The sequence below is a fragment of the Rattus norvegicus genome, chromosome 17 (assembly GCF_036323735.1).
Source record: "Rattus norvegicus strain BN/NHsdMcwi chromosome 17, GRCr8, whole genome shotgun sequence".
Taxonomy (NCBI): Eukaryota; Metazoa; Chordata; class Mammalia; order Rodentia; family Muridae; genus Rattus; species Rattus norvegicus.
The window spans coordinates 6,539,497-6,556,798 of record NC_086035.1 but is presented as its reverse complement, the minus strand read 5'-3'; the positions used below and the strand labels follow the sequence as shown (position 1 = coordinate 6,556,798).

General features: G+C 46.9%; 1 protein-coding gene across 2 annotated transcripts in view; it reads right to left on the bottom strand.

Moving 5' to 3' along the window:
- Klhl3 (kelch-like family member 3) overlaps positions 1 to 17,302 on the bottom strand; it is a 123,225-nt gene that overhangs the window by 94,540 nt on the left and 11,383 nt on the right. Inside the window, exon 2 of one of the 2 annotated variants that reach the window (NM_001419643.1) lies at positions 11,720 to 11,839. The exons of the other annotated variant lie outside the window; for it this stretch is intronic. Coding sequence (NP_001406572.1) covers positions 11,720 to 11,839 — 120 coding nt within the window. The remainder of the gene's footprint in view (positions 1 to 11,719; positions 11,840 to 17,302) is intronic. 2 annotated transcript variants of the gene reach the window in all.

Genomic DNA, 17,302 nt, shown 5'->3' with positions numbered 1-17,302 from the left:
ATCCCCAAGTTCTGCAGTGGTGAATATGGACAAGAGTGGCTCAGGGACTGACTTAATGCCAGGGAATATGAGCGTGCGTGCCTCCAGCAAGACTCCACTGCATATGCAAGACTAGTCAGACTCCCAGGTTTAACACCTTCACTTAAAGACAGCCTTGCGCACAGTGCCCCCGACCGTCTTGTGCAAACTCCAGCCATTGCAATCGCTGAGAATCTCGCCAGGGCTGTAGCTCTGTGGTAGTACACTTGCCTAGCGTGTAAGTTCAGTCTCACGTACTGCTAAAAAGGAAAAGAAAGCACTATTTGGGGCCAAGTACACAGCTCGGCGGGTGAAAGTGCTTGATGGGCAGGCGAGAGGATTTCAGTTGAGTCCCGGCTCCTACATTTAGTAAGTCAGGTGCTACTGTGAGCATGCCTTCTGCTCCAGAGCTTGTGAGGGGTGAAGAGAGTAAGTCACTAGGGCTTGCCGGCTACCAGTCTAGCTCCCAATTCAGTAAGACGCCCTGTCCCAAGAGAATACTGCATCAGACATTGGTGGTATCATGGATAAAATAAAACATCTGATATCCTCCTCTGACCTCCGAATAAAGCCTCATATACTGGTACACACAAACACATGCGCATGTACACGCACACATATGTGTACATGTGCACACACACATACAAATGCATGCACATACATACACACGAACACAGGCGCATGTGCATGCATACACGTGCACAATCTTCTTTTTTTTTTTTTTTTTTTCGGGGCTGGGGACCGAACCCAGGGCCTTGCGCTTCCTAGGCAAGCGCTCTACCACTGAGCCAAATCCCCAACCCACACGTGCACAATCTTATGGGCTGAGGATATGACTCAGTTTGTAAAGTGTTTGCTATCAAAGCATGAGGGGACCTGAGTTCAATCCCCAAGAAGCCACTTTTAAAGGCCAGGCACCGTGATGTATGCCTCTAATCCCAGCACTAGGAAGGGAGAGACGAAAATATCCCTTGGCTCGCTGGTCGGCCGGTCTAGTCAAATATGCAAGCTCCAAGTTCAGTGAGAGACCTTGCCACTGAAAATAAAACATGGATGTACACTGCAATACCATCATGCAAGGCACGGCGTGTCCGTGGATGCAGGAGTGGCACAGTATGTATGGGGGTAACCAACTGGATGTGAGGCCTGTACCATGAGAGTGAATTCAGGTCTGGTGCTGTAAACCTGGTCAAAAGACCATGGTTCGGAAGGCCATAAACTCAATGAGGGAACCGACTATTATTGGCTTGCTAAACGGCATGCAGCCCCACAGCCTTCTGAATATGCATAGTTATAACACTGTTCAGCGCTACCAGCAAACTTGACCAGAGAACCTTTTCACTACAGTGGAAGGACTTAATACACAGACTCATAATTGGTCATGCTAAGAATAAGTGTCTACTGAGTGTTGACCCCTAAAAGGGACGTGTGTATCAGTCGCCCAAGGCTCAGGGAACATCATAGAAAACAGAAAGGATCCAAGAGCTGGAGGGTGGGAAGCGTATCATGAAATCCTGTCTTCAGGACGCGGGCATAGCCCTTGCTCTCGTGAACTCAGCAGCTATGATTAGCCACACAAGACTGAATCGGCAAGGTAAGTCAACACGAGACAAAGCAGTTATCCGCCAAGAAAGAAGACAGGAAGGGGAGATGGGGGCATGTTGGGGTGCCTGGGGGTTGGGAGGGGAGTTTGGTTGTACACATGACCAAGAAGCATTGCATGTATGAAATTATCAAAAAGTTAAAGATATCTTATTTTAAAAAGTGAAATGGCGTGATTAAGGGAGATGCCCAAAACTGAGCTCTTGGCCTCCGATACATGAACCTCTAAATACACACACACACACACACACACACACACACACACACACACACACACAGAGCACCACCACCACCACCACCACCACCACCACCACCAGAATCTTCTATCTTTTTACACGGCAGTCACCCCTACTTCACTGGGGACTTAGAGAAGGAAGTAGCATATGTAATCTTGTACCCTGGACCCTATGCTACATGGCTGACACATAGCAGGCCCTGCATCTTTACAAACAAGCAAATGAAATGACTCAATCCATGTTCCTGACAGAACGGGTGATGGAGAGCTGGGCTTAGTGACCCAAGGCTATAGTCCCAGCTATTCAGAAGGGTGAGGCAGGAGGATCTCAAGTTCAAGGCTAGCCTGGTGAGACCATGTCTCAAAACAAAAAGTAAAATAGGCTTTAGGTCAGGGGTTCTCAACCTGTAGGTTGTGACCCCTTTAGCAAACACCTGTCTCCAAAAATATTTATATTACAATTCATAACAACAGAAGAATTAGTTATGAAGTAGTATCAAAAATGATTCTGTGGCTGGGGGAGGGTCACCGCAACATGAGGAATTGTTTTAACAGATTGCAGCATTTGGAAGGTTGAGAACCACCTAGGGTATAGGTCTGTGGAGGGGTACCTGCCTGGCATATTTAAGATTCTGGATTTGGTCTCCAGAATCTCAAAAAGAAAAAAAATGGATATATGAGAACCTAAAAGGTGCCCCATGTCCCTGCCAATCCAAGAACTTTTCCATCACCCTTCCAAGACATTGATGTAAAGTCTTTGCTGAGTTGTCTGATCTGAGCAGATAAGCCGCCCCTTCCCCATTTTTTTTGACTGCCTTAGCTGGGACAAACATTGTGGGGCCCAATAGTGAGGTCACAGTGAGACTCTTGTCTAAAACAGACAATTTTTTAAATATCAAAATGAGCAAGAACCAGCCTCTCTGACCAGAAAAAAAAAAAAAAGATACTAACAACAAAACAGGTATGGTGATGGTATCACGATTACCAACTGATGAGACCTAACATTACCTGGGAGATGGCTGTAGGCATGCCTAAGGGGGATTATCTTGGTTAGGTTAATTGAGATGGAAAAACCTGCCCACCATGGGCGGCACCATTCCCTAGGTTGGGCTTCTGAACTATATAAAGAGGGAAAAGAGAGCATTCACTGCTTCCTGATAATTGACTGTGAATACAATGTGACCGTCTGCCTCCAGTTCCTGCAGCTGTGATCTCCCCAACACCGATACACTGTAACCTCAAAGTGTGAACCCAAATAGACTTTTTAGCCTTTAAGCTGTTTTTGTCAAGAGTATTTTAATTGTACCAGCAAGAATACTAGGAAGAGGACTACGTAGAGAAGAATTAGAAGCCCATAAAAAAATGAGCTTTGTTCTCTTTTAATGTATTTTATGATATTTACGGTCAATTCACTTATGAGAGGATGCGTGTACATGTGTGTAGAGGTGTACATACACATGTGTGCACATGTATGTGGAGTCCTGAGGTTAATGACAGCTGTTTCGTTTGAATTGTAGTACATTGACATTCCATGGCATGCATGTGTTTGTGTGAAGGTCAAAGAAGAGCTGGCTGAAACCGATTCCCTCCTTACACCGTAAGAGTCCTAGAGACCAAACCCAGGTCATCAAGTCTGGCAACCAACTGAGCCAACCTGCCCACTCGTGAGACAAGGCCACTTACGGGAGCTGTAACTCACCACCGGCTGACTAGGCTGCCTTGCTCCAGGGGTCTGTCTGCCAGTCTCTCCCATTCCACCTACACCCTCATCACCCTCAGCTGCTGTACCTGCCTTCTTCCGGAGGGCTGGGGACCTGAACTTAGTTCCTTATGCCTGGCAAGCACTTTGGCCTGTGAGCCATCTCCCCAACCCCTTAACTTTTTACAGGTGTTCCCTGACCAGCCCCTGTGAAGCAACAGTCTTTTCAACAGTGACAAGCTGTGAGCATGGCCTCCTACTGTGCACAAAATCACTCCAGAGTAAAGCAAACGCCTCAGTATAAGTCTCAGAAATACCAGCCTAGTAGAAGAAATCAAAAGTATAAAATCGCAAAAGGAAAAGCTGCTAAATTAGATGCCCATGTTTAAAACACTTGCAGTTTAAAGGACATCATTGGGAAATATGGGATTCCAATCCTTAGGACGATTTTTTTATTTTTATGAAGGCAAAACATTGATACCAAGATGGGCATCTATCTAGAATATAAATCCGACTCTAACTTACACGCGAATAATCAACAGAAAAATAACCTGTTTAAAATGGAGACAAGGGATTTCAAAACACATCTTTCAAAACATGTCTTCCTACATAAGACGGTAGGACAAACAATCACAGGAGAAAATGCTCACAACCGTCAGAATCTCAAAATCGTCAGATATCACCTCACGCCCACTATGAAACCTATGAATAAAATCACATGTAATAGCAAACGTCAGAGAGGAACTAGAGAAATTGGAAAAGGGCAATTCTACCACTATGTCCTCCCACCCCTATGTCTCCCCCCCATGTTCCCCCACCCCTGTGTTCCCCCACCCCTGTGTCCTCCCCACACCTACGTCCCCCTATGTCTTCCCACTGCTATGTCCCCCTACCCTTGTGTCCTCCCTATATCTCCCCACCCCTACATCCTCCCACCCCACATCCCCCACCCCTACATCCCCAACCCCTATGTCCCCCCATCCCTATGTCCCCTGCCCCTACAGCCCCTGGCCCCCACAGCCCCCACACCTACATCCTCCCGCCCCATGTCCTCCCACCCCTATATCCACATCCAAGAAATGAAGAGACATGTACCTGAGGATTAAGAGCGGGCAGTGCTCGCTATAGACAAAGCCTAACCTGTTTCCTGCCCAGATGAAATGCACCTCTCCAATTAAACAGATGAAATGCTGCCATGTGCTACAGCATGGATGACCTCCAAACACGACATAAGGCAGTGTGGTCACACACACACTCACACACACACACACACTCACATACACATACACACACACTCACATTCACACACATATACACATTCATACACACATACACACTCACACTCACACACCCACACTCACACATACACACACACTCACACACACTCACATACACTCTAACACACTCAGACTCACACACATACGTACACACACTCACATACGCATACACACACTCACACACACTCACACACTCACACTCACACACATATAGACATTCACACACTCACATACACACACTCACACTCACACACACTCACACACATACATACACACTCACACACATACATACACACTCACACACTCACATACACACACTCATATACACACACTCACATACACACACATACACATACACTCACACACACACATACATACACACTCACATACACACATTCACATACACACACTCATATACACACACTCACATATACACACACTCACATACACACATACATACACTCACATTCACACACATATACACATTCATACACACATACACACTCACACTCACACACCCACACTCACACATACACACACACTCACACACACTCACATACACTCTAACACACACTCAGACTCACACACATACGTACACACACTCACATACGCATACACACACTCACACACACTCACACACTCACACTCACACACATATAGACATTCACACACTCACATACACACACTCACACTCACACACACTCACACACATACATACACACTCACACACATACATACACACTCACACACTCACATACACACACTCATATACACACACTCACATACACACACATACACATACACTCACACACACACATACATACACACTCACATACACACACTCATATACACACACTCACATATACACACACTTACATACACACATACATACACTCACACACACATACATACACACTCACACACTCACACTTACACACTCATATACACACACTCATATACACACTCACATACACACATACATACACTCACACACACATACATACACACTCACACACTCACGCTTACACACTCATATACACACTCATACACACACATACATACACACTCACACACTCACATACACACACTCACATACACACACTCACATACACACATACATACACTCACACACACATACATACACACTCACGCTTACACACTCATATACACACACTCACACACACACACACACACACACACACACACACACCCCTGTAATCCTCCACTTAAGGAGGTGGAAGCGGGGGATCAGAAATTCAAATCTAGCCTGGACTACAAGAGTCAAAAACTCAAACAAAAGAAGTACTGGAAAAAGTCTTAGCTAACTGGGAGTTTGCCTTAGACGCAGGCCCTCGATATCCAGAACCCACATTTAACAAAAAGGTTCGGGGCTGGGGAGATGGCTCAGCGGTTAAGAGCACTGGCTGCTCTTCCAGAGGTCCTGAGTTCAATTCCCAGCAACCACATGGTGGCTCACAACCATCTGTAATGGGATCCAGTGCCCTCTTCTGGTCTGAAGACAGCGACAGTGTACTCAGATACATAAAATAAATAAATATTTAAAAAGAAAAAAGTTAAGTGTGAGGACACACTTGTAATACCAGGCAAACCTTGGGGGCCCGCAGGTGATCTGAGCTAGCCTACTAGGTGACTTCAAGTCACTAAGAGACCCTATCTCAAAACAATGGAACAACACCCGAGGAATGACACTGACATCCTCTTTTGGCTCTAATGCATACGCATACATACGTACGTGTGCCTTACACATGTGCATGCACACTCAAATGCACACACACTCCAAAAGCCAAAAAGAAAAGAAAAGGAAAAGAAACATTCGTTGAAAGGAAGCAGACACAAAGGAGCACCCAATGTATGATTCTAAAGTTGCCAAATGTATGGAGACGAGAGGCAGGCCAGTGTTTCAGGGGGTAACGAGGAACGGCAGGGTTTGCAGAGGAAGCAGGCAAGTCACAAGTACGCAGACCTTCTTTTGGGAAAGATGAAACTATTAAAGCAGACAGCAGACCGGTGACTGTCGGTGCTTTAAACGTCACAATTTAATCAGGTGAACTGTAGAGAATGTTAGTCATCTCCTCGTAAAGCAGAAAGGACCTGCTCAGATGGTTCTTTACCAGTCATGAGTTCACAGCACCCAACGACTGAAACAACACTGGGTCAGTAGGGATCAGTAGACAGTACTGGCAACCTGAGTTCAACTCCACAAAGTTGTCCTCTGGTCTCCACAAACCCACTGCGGCATGGGCGCCCAGGACTGACTCTCTCTCTCTCTCTCTCTCTCTCTCTCTCTCTCTCTCTCTCTCTCTCTCTTCTCTCTCTCTCTCTCTCTCTCTCTCTCTCTCTCTCTCTCTCACACACACACACACACACACACACACACACACACACACCACATGCATGCACAAATAATACTAATTTTTTTTAAGAGGGCATAAAACTGCTTATAGCAGTATTTGGCAGTGAAAACCAACAAGGGGCCAGGGGGCCGATCGGTAGAAATAATGCATGTTTATCAAGCACAAACAAGCTTCAGGAGAGAGGGAGACAGAGAGATGGGGAGAGAGGGAGAAGGGAGGAGTAGGGAGGAGCGGAGGGAATTGTAAACAAGGGCTGGTTGCTCTGTCCTTCCTGCTCCCCTCTTTCCGGCTCTGGAAAGGACTTGTCTCCACCGCCCACTGGTCTCTAGGTCAGGAACTAGGGCCACTAGAAGTCTGCCACCCCAAAGTGGCACAGCCAGAACCGAGCACCGAAATGTGAAGGAGGGGCAGGGCTGGGTGGTTGCCATGCCAACAGCTCATTCTCTACCACAGAAGTAAAAAGAATAGGGAACTCAGGATGTATGATTCATAAATCGCAAAGAGCCTGTGTGCTGGGACTAAAATAGCTCCGGCGTGAGGGCGGGGAGCATGGAGCTCACGAGGAGCCAGTCAAGACCCCTGGGTACTCTGGAGGAGTTCTGAGTCTCAGCTGAGCAAAGCCTGCCTGCCTGCTCTCCAGTAAATCCCATTAAAGTCACCCAGATCCATAACGCAGTAATGCGGGCCTCCCTTCTCCCTGCCTAACCTGTGCTCCTGGGCTTTTTAAAAGACAGCCTTCAACTGCCTTGGGACTTGATATTGTCTCTCAATACCACAAGAATACAAGCTTCCCTGAGGGGCAAGGCTTTGATTCTCTTACTTGCTCTGCCCTAGGTCTGCAACGGAGCTCGGTGGCTACTGTATCTTCAAACTAACAGTGACAGGAGGCTCGGGCTGCAACAGTAGCTAAGGCCTCCTCACCATTCTCCTCCCAGCTGTTGAAACCTACTCTGTTTCTGGGACTTGATTCTGTAGAAATAGTGGCTACGGTGCACGCAGATTAACACCCCTTAACAACCCAGCAAGAATGGTACTAAGACCAGCCTCGGTCGGTGCTTGACAAGAGCGAGGTCGGGAGATGAAGTTGCCCAGGGCCACGTGGTTAGTATGCGCCAGAGCCACTACTCAAAGCGGAGTCTTTGCTTATGAGATGAACAACCCCGATGGGACGCTGACTCCTACAAGTGGGTTTTCGCATGGAATGCCATCTACCCATCTGATCGACATTAGAAAATAGTAACCGGGGTTGGGGATTTAGCTCAGTGGTAGAGCGCTTGCCTAGGAAGTGCAAGGCCCTGGGTTCGGTCCCCAGCTCCGAAAAAAAAAGAACCAAAAAAAAAAAAAAATAGTAACCGGGGGAGGGGGGATGTTCAGCAATAGAAAAAGTCAGATCTGAGATACCCTGAAGAGAAAGCGATTCCCCCAAAGATCGATTCGTAGGTACCACTAACAAAACCATATGGGGCATTAAAGAAATTAACCCTTATTTCCATTTTATGTATATAGATAGGTTTTGAATTGGGTGTATGCCTGGGCACCGTGTACATGCAGTGCCTATAGAGGCCAGAAGAGGGCATCGGATCCCCTGGAACTAGAATCACAAATGGTTGGGAGCTGCCAGATGGGTGATGGGAATTGAACCCACATCCCCTGCGGAAGCAGCCAGCACTCTAAACCTCTGAGCCAAGTCTGTATGGGACTTTTTGGTCATCCTCATTTTCTCCAAGTTCTGCTGTGGTAAAGACGGTCTGGAGAGGAAGACAAAGACAGAAGGCAGGGGCAACTCACGCCGAAACCTGAAATAAACTTTCCCCAGTCCAGTATAAGCGGTGCAATTCATCTGAACAAAACAGAAAGACAGAGGACAATAGCATTCGTCTGAATCCCAGCAAAGGTCTGTGGTCCCTAGACCAGTGCTCCCCAAACACTATCCACGAGAGAGCATCTTAGACCAGTGCTCCCCAAACACTATCCATGAGAGAGCGTGAGTCAAGCACGTGTGGGAAGTCTCTGGTCAGGCTTAGTGGAGTATTCACTATGTCTGCGTGCATTCTCGTGCCCATTTGAGTTTGAGTGTCCGTGTTCCAGGTGTCTAGAAGGAGCTAGCATTCCTCAGTTGTTGGCAGTGCCGAGCCCTAAAGGAGAAGGGACAGTACGACTATTGGTAGCTAGACCCAAGTCAAGCAGACATTCTTGGAGAAAGAAATGAGAGTCAGTAACCAACGGGGGCTCGGGTGACTTCTAACTTCAAAGTGAAGGGGTGGTGGTAGCCCAAGGAATCCTGTGTGTCTGTCCCGAGGTCTGCAGCTGGATGGACAGGCAAACTCTGGCCTGGTGAGAAAGCCCACTCTGCAATTGAATGACTGACATAACCTGCACCCTAAGGCAGTAAATGTGTGGCTCCCACAGAGTCTCGGACACCTCATCTCACAGACATTATTGGTGATGGAAGATCTGAGTCCACAAACATGGCCTCCATCCCTCCCCAGTGCCAAGTTACAGACTTTCTAGGGAATCAGCAGGTAGCCTAGCACAAATCCAACAGTGCCGTGTGCTGCTTAATTTAATTCGGTGTGTGTGTGTGTGTGTGTGTGTGTGTGTGTGTGTGATTGTGTATGTGAGTGTATGTGTATGTGTGTGTATGTGAATGTGAATGTGTGTGTATGTGAGTGTATGTGTTGTATTTGCTGTGTATGTGTATATGCGTGAATGTGAGTGAATATGTGTAAGTGTGCATGTGTGTGAGTGTATGTATATGTGAGTGTATGTTATATGTGTATGTGTGATTGTGTGTATGTGAGATATGCGTGTGTGTGCATGAATGTGTAAGTATGTATGTATGTATATGTGAATGTGAGTATGTATGTGTGTATGGGTGTATATGTTGTATGTGTATGTATGTGAGTGTGTATGTGTAGGTGAGTGTATTATGAGTATATATGTTGTATGTGTGTGTGTGAGTGTGTGTATGTGTATGTGAGTGTGATGCATGTGAGTATATATATTGTATGTGTATATGTATGTGTGTGTGCATGAATGTGTGTATGTATGCATGTGAGTGTGTACAAGTGTACATGTTCTATCTGTGTGAATTTGTGAGTGTGTATATGTGTGTGAGCATATGTGTGTGAGTATATATGTTGTATGTGTATGTATGTGTGAGTGTGTATGTGTGTGTGAGTATATATATATTATATATGTGTATGTATGTGTGTGTGAGTGCATGAATGTGTCTAAGTGTGTATATGCCTGTGGGTGTGCGTGAATGTAAGTGTGTGTTGTGTGAGAATGTGCATGAGTGTGTGTGTGGTAAACTCTGGACAATGCAGAAAGGAGAAAGGAGAAAATAACAGAGAATGAGAACTTCCAGACGGGTGAGCTAACTTGATGGGTAAAGGAACTTTAAGCCTGACAACCTGAGCTCAGTCCCCAGAGCTCAGGTTGAGACTGGGTGAGAGGAGAGACTGACTAAGAGCTATCCTCTGACTCCAGGAGCACACTGTGACACATACACAAACACATACACACATGCACGCATAGATGCATGCTGTAGCACAAACACTGCGCACCGGCACATATACACACAGACACATGCCGTGACACACTTGGCATAGGTGCACGCACAGATGCATCCGAACAGTGGTCAACAAGCTCAGAGGATGTCTGTTTAAATATGTTCAGCCCCCCATCTCAGCAAAACTCCCCTCCGCCATAGGCCATTTTCTCTGCTTGAAGGCCCCTCCCTGCCCCCACTGCCCTTGGCACCTTTAACTCTTACTTGATTCGACTGTCACCCTATCTCCAAAGTTCACTTTCATCCTTGTTTCTGCTTCATCCTTTAAGACCGCACACACCTACAACCTGCCAGGTCGGTCCCTACCTCTAACACACTTGCCATAAGGCTGTTTTCAATAACCTTTCCCCTTCCTGACCTCATGGCCATCACCGACTCGTGCAGGGCCTGGCCAGTGGCTGAGATAGGAAGAAATGATGCTCCTTGGCTTTGTGCTGGAAAACACTGCCAGGGCCTGAACCCGCAGGCAGCGCACTTGGCAAGCGTACACACCGGCTTTCCGGAGAGCTCACACTCTCCTTGCTCAGCTTGGAGACCGGCTCCCTTTCACCTCAGGAATTTCTTTATAGTATTAACGTACATTTCAGGAGAGGCAGATTCTCCCAATCATGTCCAGGAATGACGAGGAAAGCCAAATACATGCCAGCTACAGTCTCTGGTCTGCAATTGTGTGTCACTGCTCAGTTACCCCAATATCACTTCTCAGGTTTGCCCACAGCCTGCTTGACCATGAATGACCCCTCGGGATGAACCACTGAAACGTAGGGATTAAATAGATACTGACAGGGAGGATTCAGTCTCAGAGTCTGCAAGGGAGGGTGGGCAGAGAAGAGTCAGAGTTCAGTGGGCGGTGGTGTGTCCTGGTGTCTGTCCTCGGGCCCTGATGAAGCTCACTCTTTGGGTTCCATCCGTGAGGGCAGGGGAAGGGGAGGGAGGTACCTTCGCAGCTCATTCATGACCTTGAAGGCCTTCCCCATGTGGGCAGGGTTGACAGTGATCATCCTCCGGTTCTTCTCACCATCCCCAGCCTGCTCTGTGGGCTGAGGGCTCGGCTTGACGCTGTCAACAGGAAGAGGGAGGGAAAGAGAGATCACACATTGGTAAGCCCAGTTGTGCACCTTCCCCAGAGCAGATGGGGTTTAGCACCCACAGTGGGGCATCTCTGTCAGCCTGGCCTGTTCTTCTCACCCCGGGCTCAGTGGAGGAAGGGCTGCAGCCTCTCTGCACAACCTTCCAGTGCACAGCTCATTTCTCCTGAGAGGGCCAGACTCCGGCTCTGGTCCTTCCACCGAGCTCTGTGACTTTGTGACAGGGTTTTAACCTCCACCTAGCCTTCCCTCCCTCCCCAAAAGAGAAGTGGTGTGAACACTAACTTCCCTACACAGAGACGCTGGTTCACTTGGCACCGAGTGGGAGCCAACATGTGACAGGTACTGTATTACAGTACTGGGAGACATGATGGCATACACCATGCTCCAGGCCAGTCCCCAGTCCCTCTCACCTCATACTCAGAGTTCAGCGAAGGATAAGAACCAAGTAATGGTCAAACATCGAATCTTGGGCATTGATTTTATAGGAGCTACAGAAGCACAAGGGGTTGATTTAGTAGAGAAAAACAAAGCCTCCCAAATGCAGAGACATGGCCGAGAGACTCAATGTATACAGGTTTAAAAAAAAAAAAGCAGACAGCATTGGGGCAACAGGAACAACGGACACAATGACCTAAAGGTTAGTGCCCATGGCTCAGAGAAAGTAGTACATACATGCACCTCGTGCATGCAAGAGCCCACAAAGGCTCAAAGAGGATTCCAGGTCCCCAGAACTAGTGTTGCAGGTAGTTGTAAGCTGCTGGGAACTGAACTCTGGGTGTCTGTAAGAATGGTAAGAGTGGAGCCATGCCTCCAGCTCCTCAGGTGTTTCCTAATGTCGCTCCTGCTTCGGTGGATGACTCTCTGAAGATCTTAGACACAATTGTTACATTTTGTCCTAAGCGTATTACTAAGGCTTTTCTGTTATTTTGTAATAGAAATTGTCCTTTTTAAAGGTGTATTTAATGATTGTTGCAATTTACACAATGCAACTACATTTACAAATTGATCTTCTAGCCAGCCTCCATATCTATCTCATTGTGTCAAATTACCTGACCATTGGTTCGATTAAATGTTCTTTGTAGATAAACTTTCTAGCATCAATGTATAATGTCAGGGCTGGAGAGATGGCTCAGCAGTTGAGATGATTTACCGCCCTTGCAGACGCCCGGAGTTCAGTTCCCAGTGCACAGCAGCTTACAGCTACCTGTAACACTGCTTCTGGGGACCTGAAATCCTCTTCTGACCTCTGTGGGCATCTCTCTCTCTCTCTTCCTCTCTCTCTCTCTCTCTCTCTCTCTCTCTCTCTCTCTCTCTCTCACACACACACACACACACACACACACACATTCTCTCTTCTCTCTCTCACACACACACATACATTCTCTCTCTCTCCCTCTCTCTATGTATGTATGTATGTATGTATGTATGTATGTATGTATGTATGAATGTATGCATGTGTCTCCCAGGTAGGCTTTGTATGTATGATTCTCCTGCCTCAACTCCCTGAGTGGCTGGATGATAGCCCTGTACCACCAAGCCTAGCTTCTATTTTTTTAAATAATTTTATTCTTAGGGTTTTGTTTGCGTGTATGTCCATGTACCTAGTGTGTACCTAGTACCTGTGGAGGCCAAAAGAGGGCATCTCATCCTCAAGAGCCGGAGTTACGAATGGCTGTGAACTGCCTACAGGTTCTGAGAATCCAAACCCAGCCAGGCCCTCTGGGAGAGCAGCCAGTGTTGGTAACCCCTGAGCCATCTCTCCAGCCCTTCATGACCTCACCATCGTGCGGGACGTAGAACACTATAGAAAGGGTGCCCCGCGGTTCCAAGGTGTTTACAATCTCATCCGAGGTTCCACAGTCAAGAGCAAAGTGAGTTCCCAATGTCCTCAGACTTGCTGCACAGCAACTTACCCTCTCAGCAACACTGTGCATTCATGTACATAAGTGTACACATGCATGTGTACATGTGTGCACAACACATGTGTACATGTGTGCACACATACATGTAAACACATGCACATATACATGGACACAAGTGCACACATGCATCTGTACATGTGTACTTAAGTGAATACATACATAAGTCCATAAGTGCACAATATGTGTACATATGTGCATGCATACATGTACTCAGGTGGTGCACACATACTTCTGTACACATGTACTTAAGTGTACACATACATATGTCCATAAGTGCACACACATGTGTACATAAGTTAATGAACATTGTACATGCATGTACATATACATGTACATATGTGCACACATGCATGTACACAAGTGCACACATACATCTGTACTTAAGTGCACACATACATATGTGCACAAGTACACCCATATATGTGGCCATAAGTACACACATACATGTGGCCATAAGTACACACATATATCTGTATATATGTTTATACTTACATGCACACATACATGTGGCCATAAGTGCACATATACATGTGGCCATGGTTGTACATATGTATACACACACATGAGTACCTCAGCCTAGGATACTTGGCCAGGGACAGTTACTAGAGCCTGCTGTTTCCTTCCCTAGATCTTTCTCTCCAGATATAGTTCATCACCCAACAGCACTGTATCATCTGGCTCGTGACCCCCAACAAGGCTGGTGGACCCCCTCTTCTCACCTATGAAACTTGAGGCCATGTTGAGTCATGCTGCAACTCTCTCATCCAAGTCCAGAGTCTATGGCCACACTTTCCAACCTGCTCAGAGCCAGTCTAAAGAGACTCAGCCTTCTAGGTTTCATGAACTGGCAAGGGTACACCACTATCAAATTCCCCCAAAAATCAGTTTATATGTCCCCTTCCCAGCAGACCTGAAGCTCTGGCTCTGTACCCCAATATCCAAGTTTCACTGAATCAGACCATACTGAAGAGTAAATTGGGCAACCAGTTGTGATGGTTTGCATGTGCTTGGCCCAGGGAGTGGCACTATTAGAAGGTGTGGTCTTGTTGGAGGAAGTGTGTCACTGTGGGAGGGTGGGCTTGGAGACCCTCCTCCTAGCTGCCTGAGGATGCTCAGTCTGTTCCTGGCTTCCTTCAGATGAAGATGTAGAACTCAGCTCCTCCTGTACTATGCCTGCCTGGACACTGCCATGCTTCTGCCTTGATGATAATGGACTGAACCTCTGAACCTGTTAGCCAGCCCCAGTTAAATGCTGTCCTTTATAAAATTTGCATTGGTCATGGGGTCTGTTCACAGCAATCAAACCCTAATTAAAACACCAATCATGAGGGAACTCAGAAGAAATAGTTATCTAAGCCATTTACTGCATAAGCTTCAATCAAATTAATGCGTGTGATCAAATGACTAAGGATATTACCCAACAGTCCGTTTCCCACACTATCCTGCTACTGGTCAAACTCACTTGTGTGAGCCAACATGGATGCAGTGAATGATTCCTTTAGCCCAACTGGTAAAAAGGCCAAGAACTGGAGCTGGAGAGAGGACTCGGCTGTGAAGAGTTCTTACTGCTTTTGCAAGTTCTGTTCCCAGCACCCATGTCGGGCAGCTCACAACCTCCCGACACTCCAGCTCCATGGAATTGCATGCCCTCTTCTGGTTTCCATAAAGAGCAGAATGTATACACACATACACACATACACACACACACACACACACACACGCACACACATACACACATATGCACACATACACACACATGCACACATATACATACACACACATGCACACATAGACACACATGCACACATATACACATGCACACATACACACACATGCACACATACACACACATGCACACATACACACTTACACACATGCACACATACACACTTACACACATGCACACACACATGCACACATAGACACACATGCACACATATACACATGCACACATACACACATGCACATATACACACACATACACACACATACACGCACACATACACACATGCACACATAAACACACACGTACACACATGTACACACACATGCACATATATGCGTGCACGCACACACACACACATATACATGTAAATTTTAAAAAATGAATCTTTTAAAGACACAGGCTAAGCACCTATCCCGGGCTCAGAGATAGGAGGGGCGACAATCGGCTCCCTGTTTGTATTTCTCTCAGGTGTCCGCTGACTCCATTCAAGAAGTCAGGATAAGACAGTCGAGCCTCAGAAAGGGACAGACCTGGCTGTCCACTCCCCGCCACCTGAACCCCACCTTGAGCTCTCGGTGTGTCTTCTCCAGTGTTTTGGAGCAGTGCACCGGCCTCCACCAGACATCCCTGCTGTGATGTTCTCTGCTCTTCTGAAAGGCAAGTGGGGTCATGTCGGTCACATCTTTGCAGTGACCAATTGCCCTATGTATTCACTAGCCACAGAAGAGTGTCTTTTAAGAGCTGGGTGTGGTGGCACATGCCTTTAATCCCAGCACTGGGCAGGCGGATGACTTTGGTCTACACAGCCAGGGAGGTTACACAGAGAAACCTTGTGCCAAAAAAAAAAAAAAAAAAAAAAAAAAAGGCTTTCAAAAACTGCTACAGCAGCAAGATAATCTCACAAATTCTCCACCTAAAGTCACAATTCACCACCACCACACACACACCAACCTGAACTGAGCCCTGATCTCCATCCCGAACTGACCTACTCAGACCCTGACTGGGTAACGTCACATAGGAACTGCCCACTGCAGACAGAATTCCCCTCCCTTTCCAGTAGCTCAGGCCTGAGAGTCTGCTCTGTGAGGACCACCTCAGCTTTGCCTCCTCTGGCCAATCCTTGCAGTATCAGCCCCAACTGTTCTCTTCCTAAATTTCCTAAATTCCTATCATATTTCTAGCATGATCCAGCTGGTGCACAGAACATGGCTGTGTGTGATTTTTTTTTTATTACTTATCTTGTCAACCTCCCTGACACCAACGTATTGACGGGTAAGGTCCATGTGTCCCAGGACTGTCTGCTGTAAGGGCCCCAGACCTGCGCACGAATGACTCCATGGTGGAGGCATCATTGAGGCTGTAAAACTCAGAATGAAACAGGACCAGCCGCGTGCCAAGCCTAAAACAAAGGCCCAACCCATCAGAAGTCCACAGTTCGGGAAATTCTCTAAATGCACTAACCTTGCCTTTTTGGCTTCTGCAGTTACACTTCTGTCTAACTGTTCTTTTTAACGGAAGTGCGTCAACACGGGACATGGCTGCTGTGTTTAAAGCTCATCCTGAGAAAGGCTCGGGGCTGCCCTGGGATCCTGAACACAGAGCAGAGTCATAGGCTGGGTAGGAAAGACTTAAACCCATGTCTGAGCTGACTTCTCCGGTGAGTTCCCCACAACACTGTGTGACTTGCAACCCTGCCTACCTGGCATGGGCTCATGCTACAGAAGGCCATCAGTGAATGTCAGGGGAGGGTTTGGAGGTAAAAACCTCTCATCTGTCCTTACAG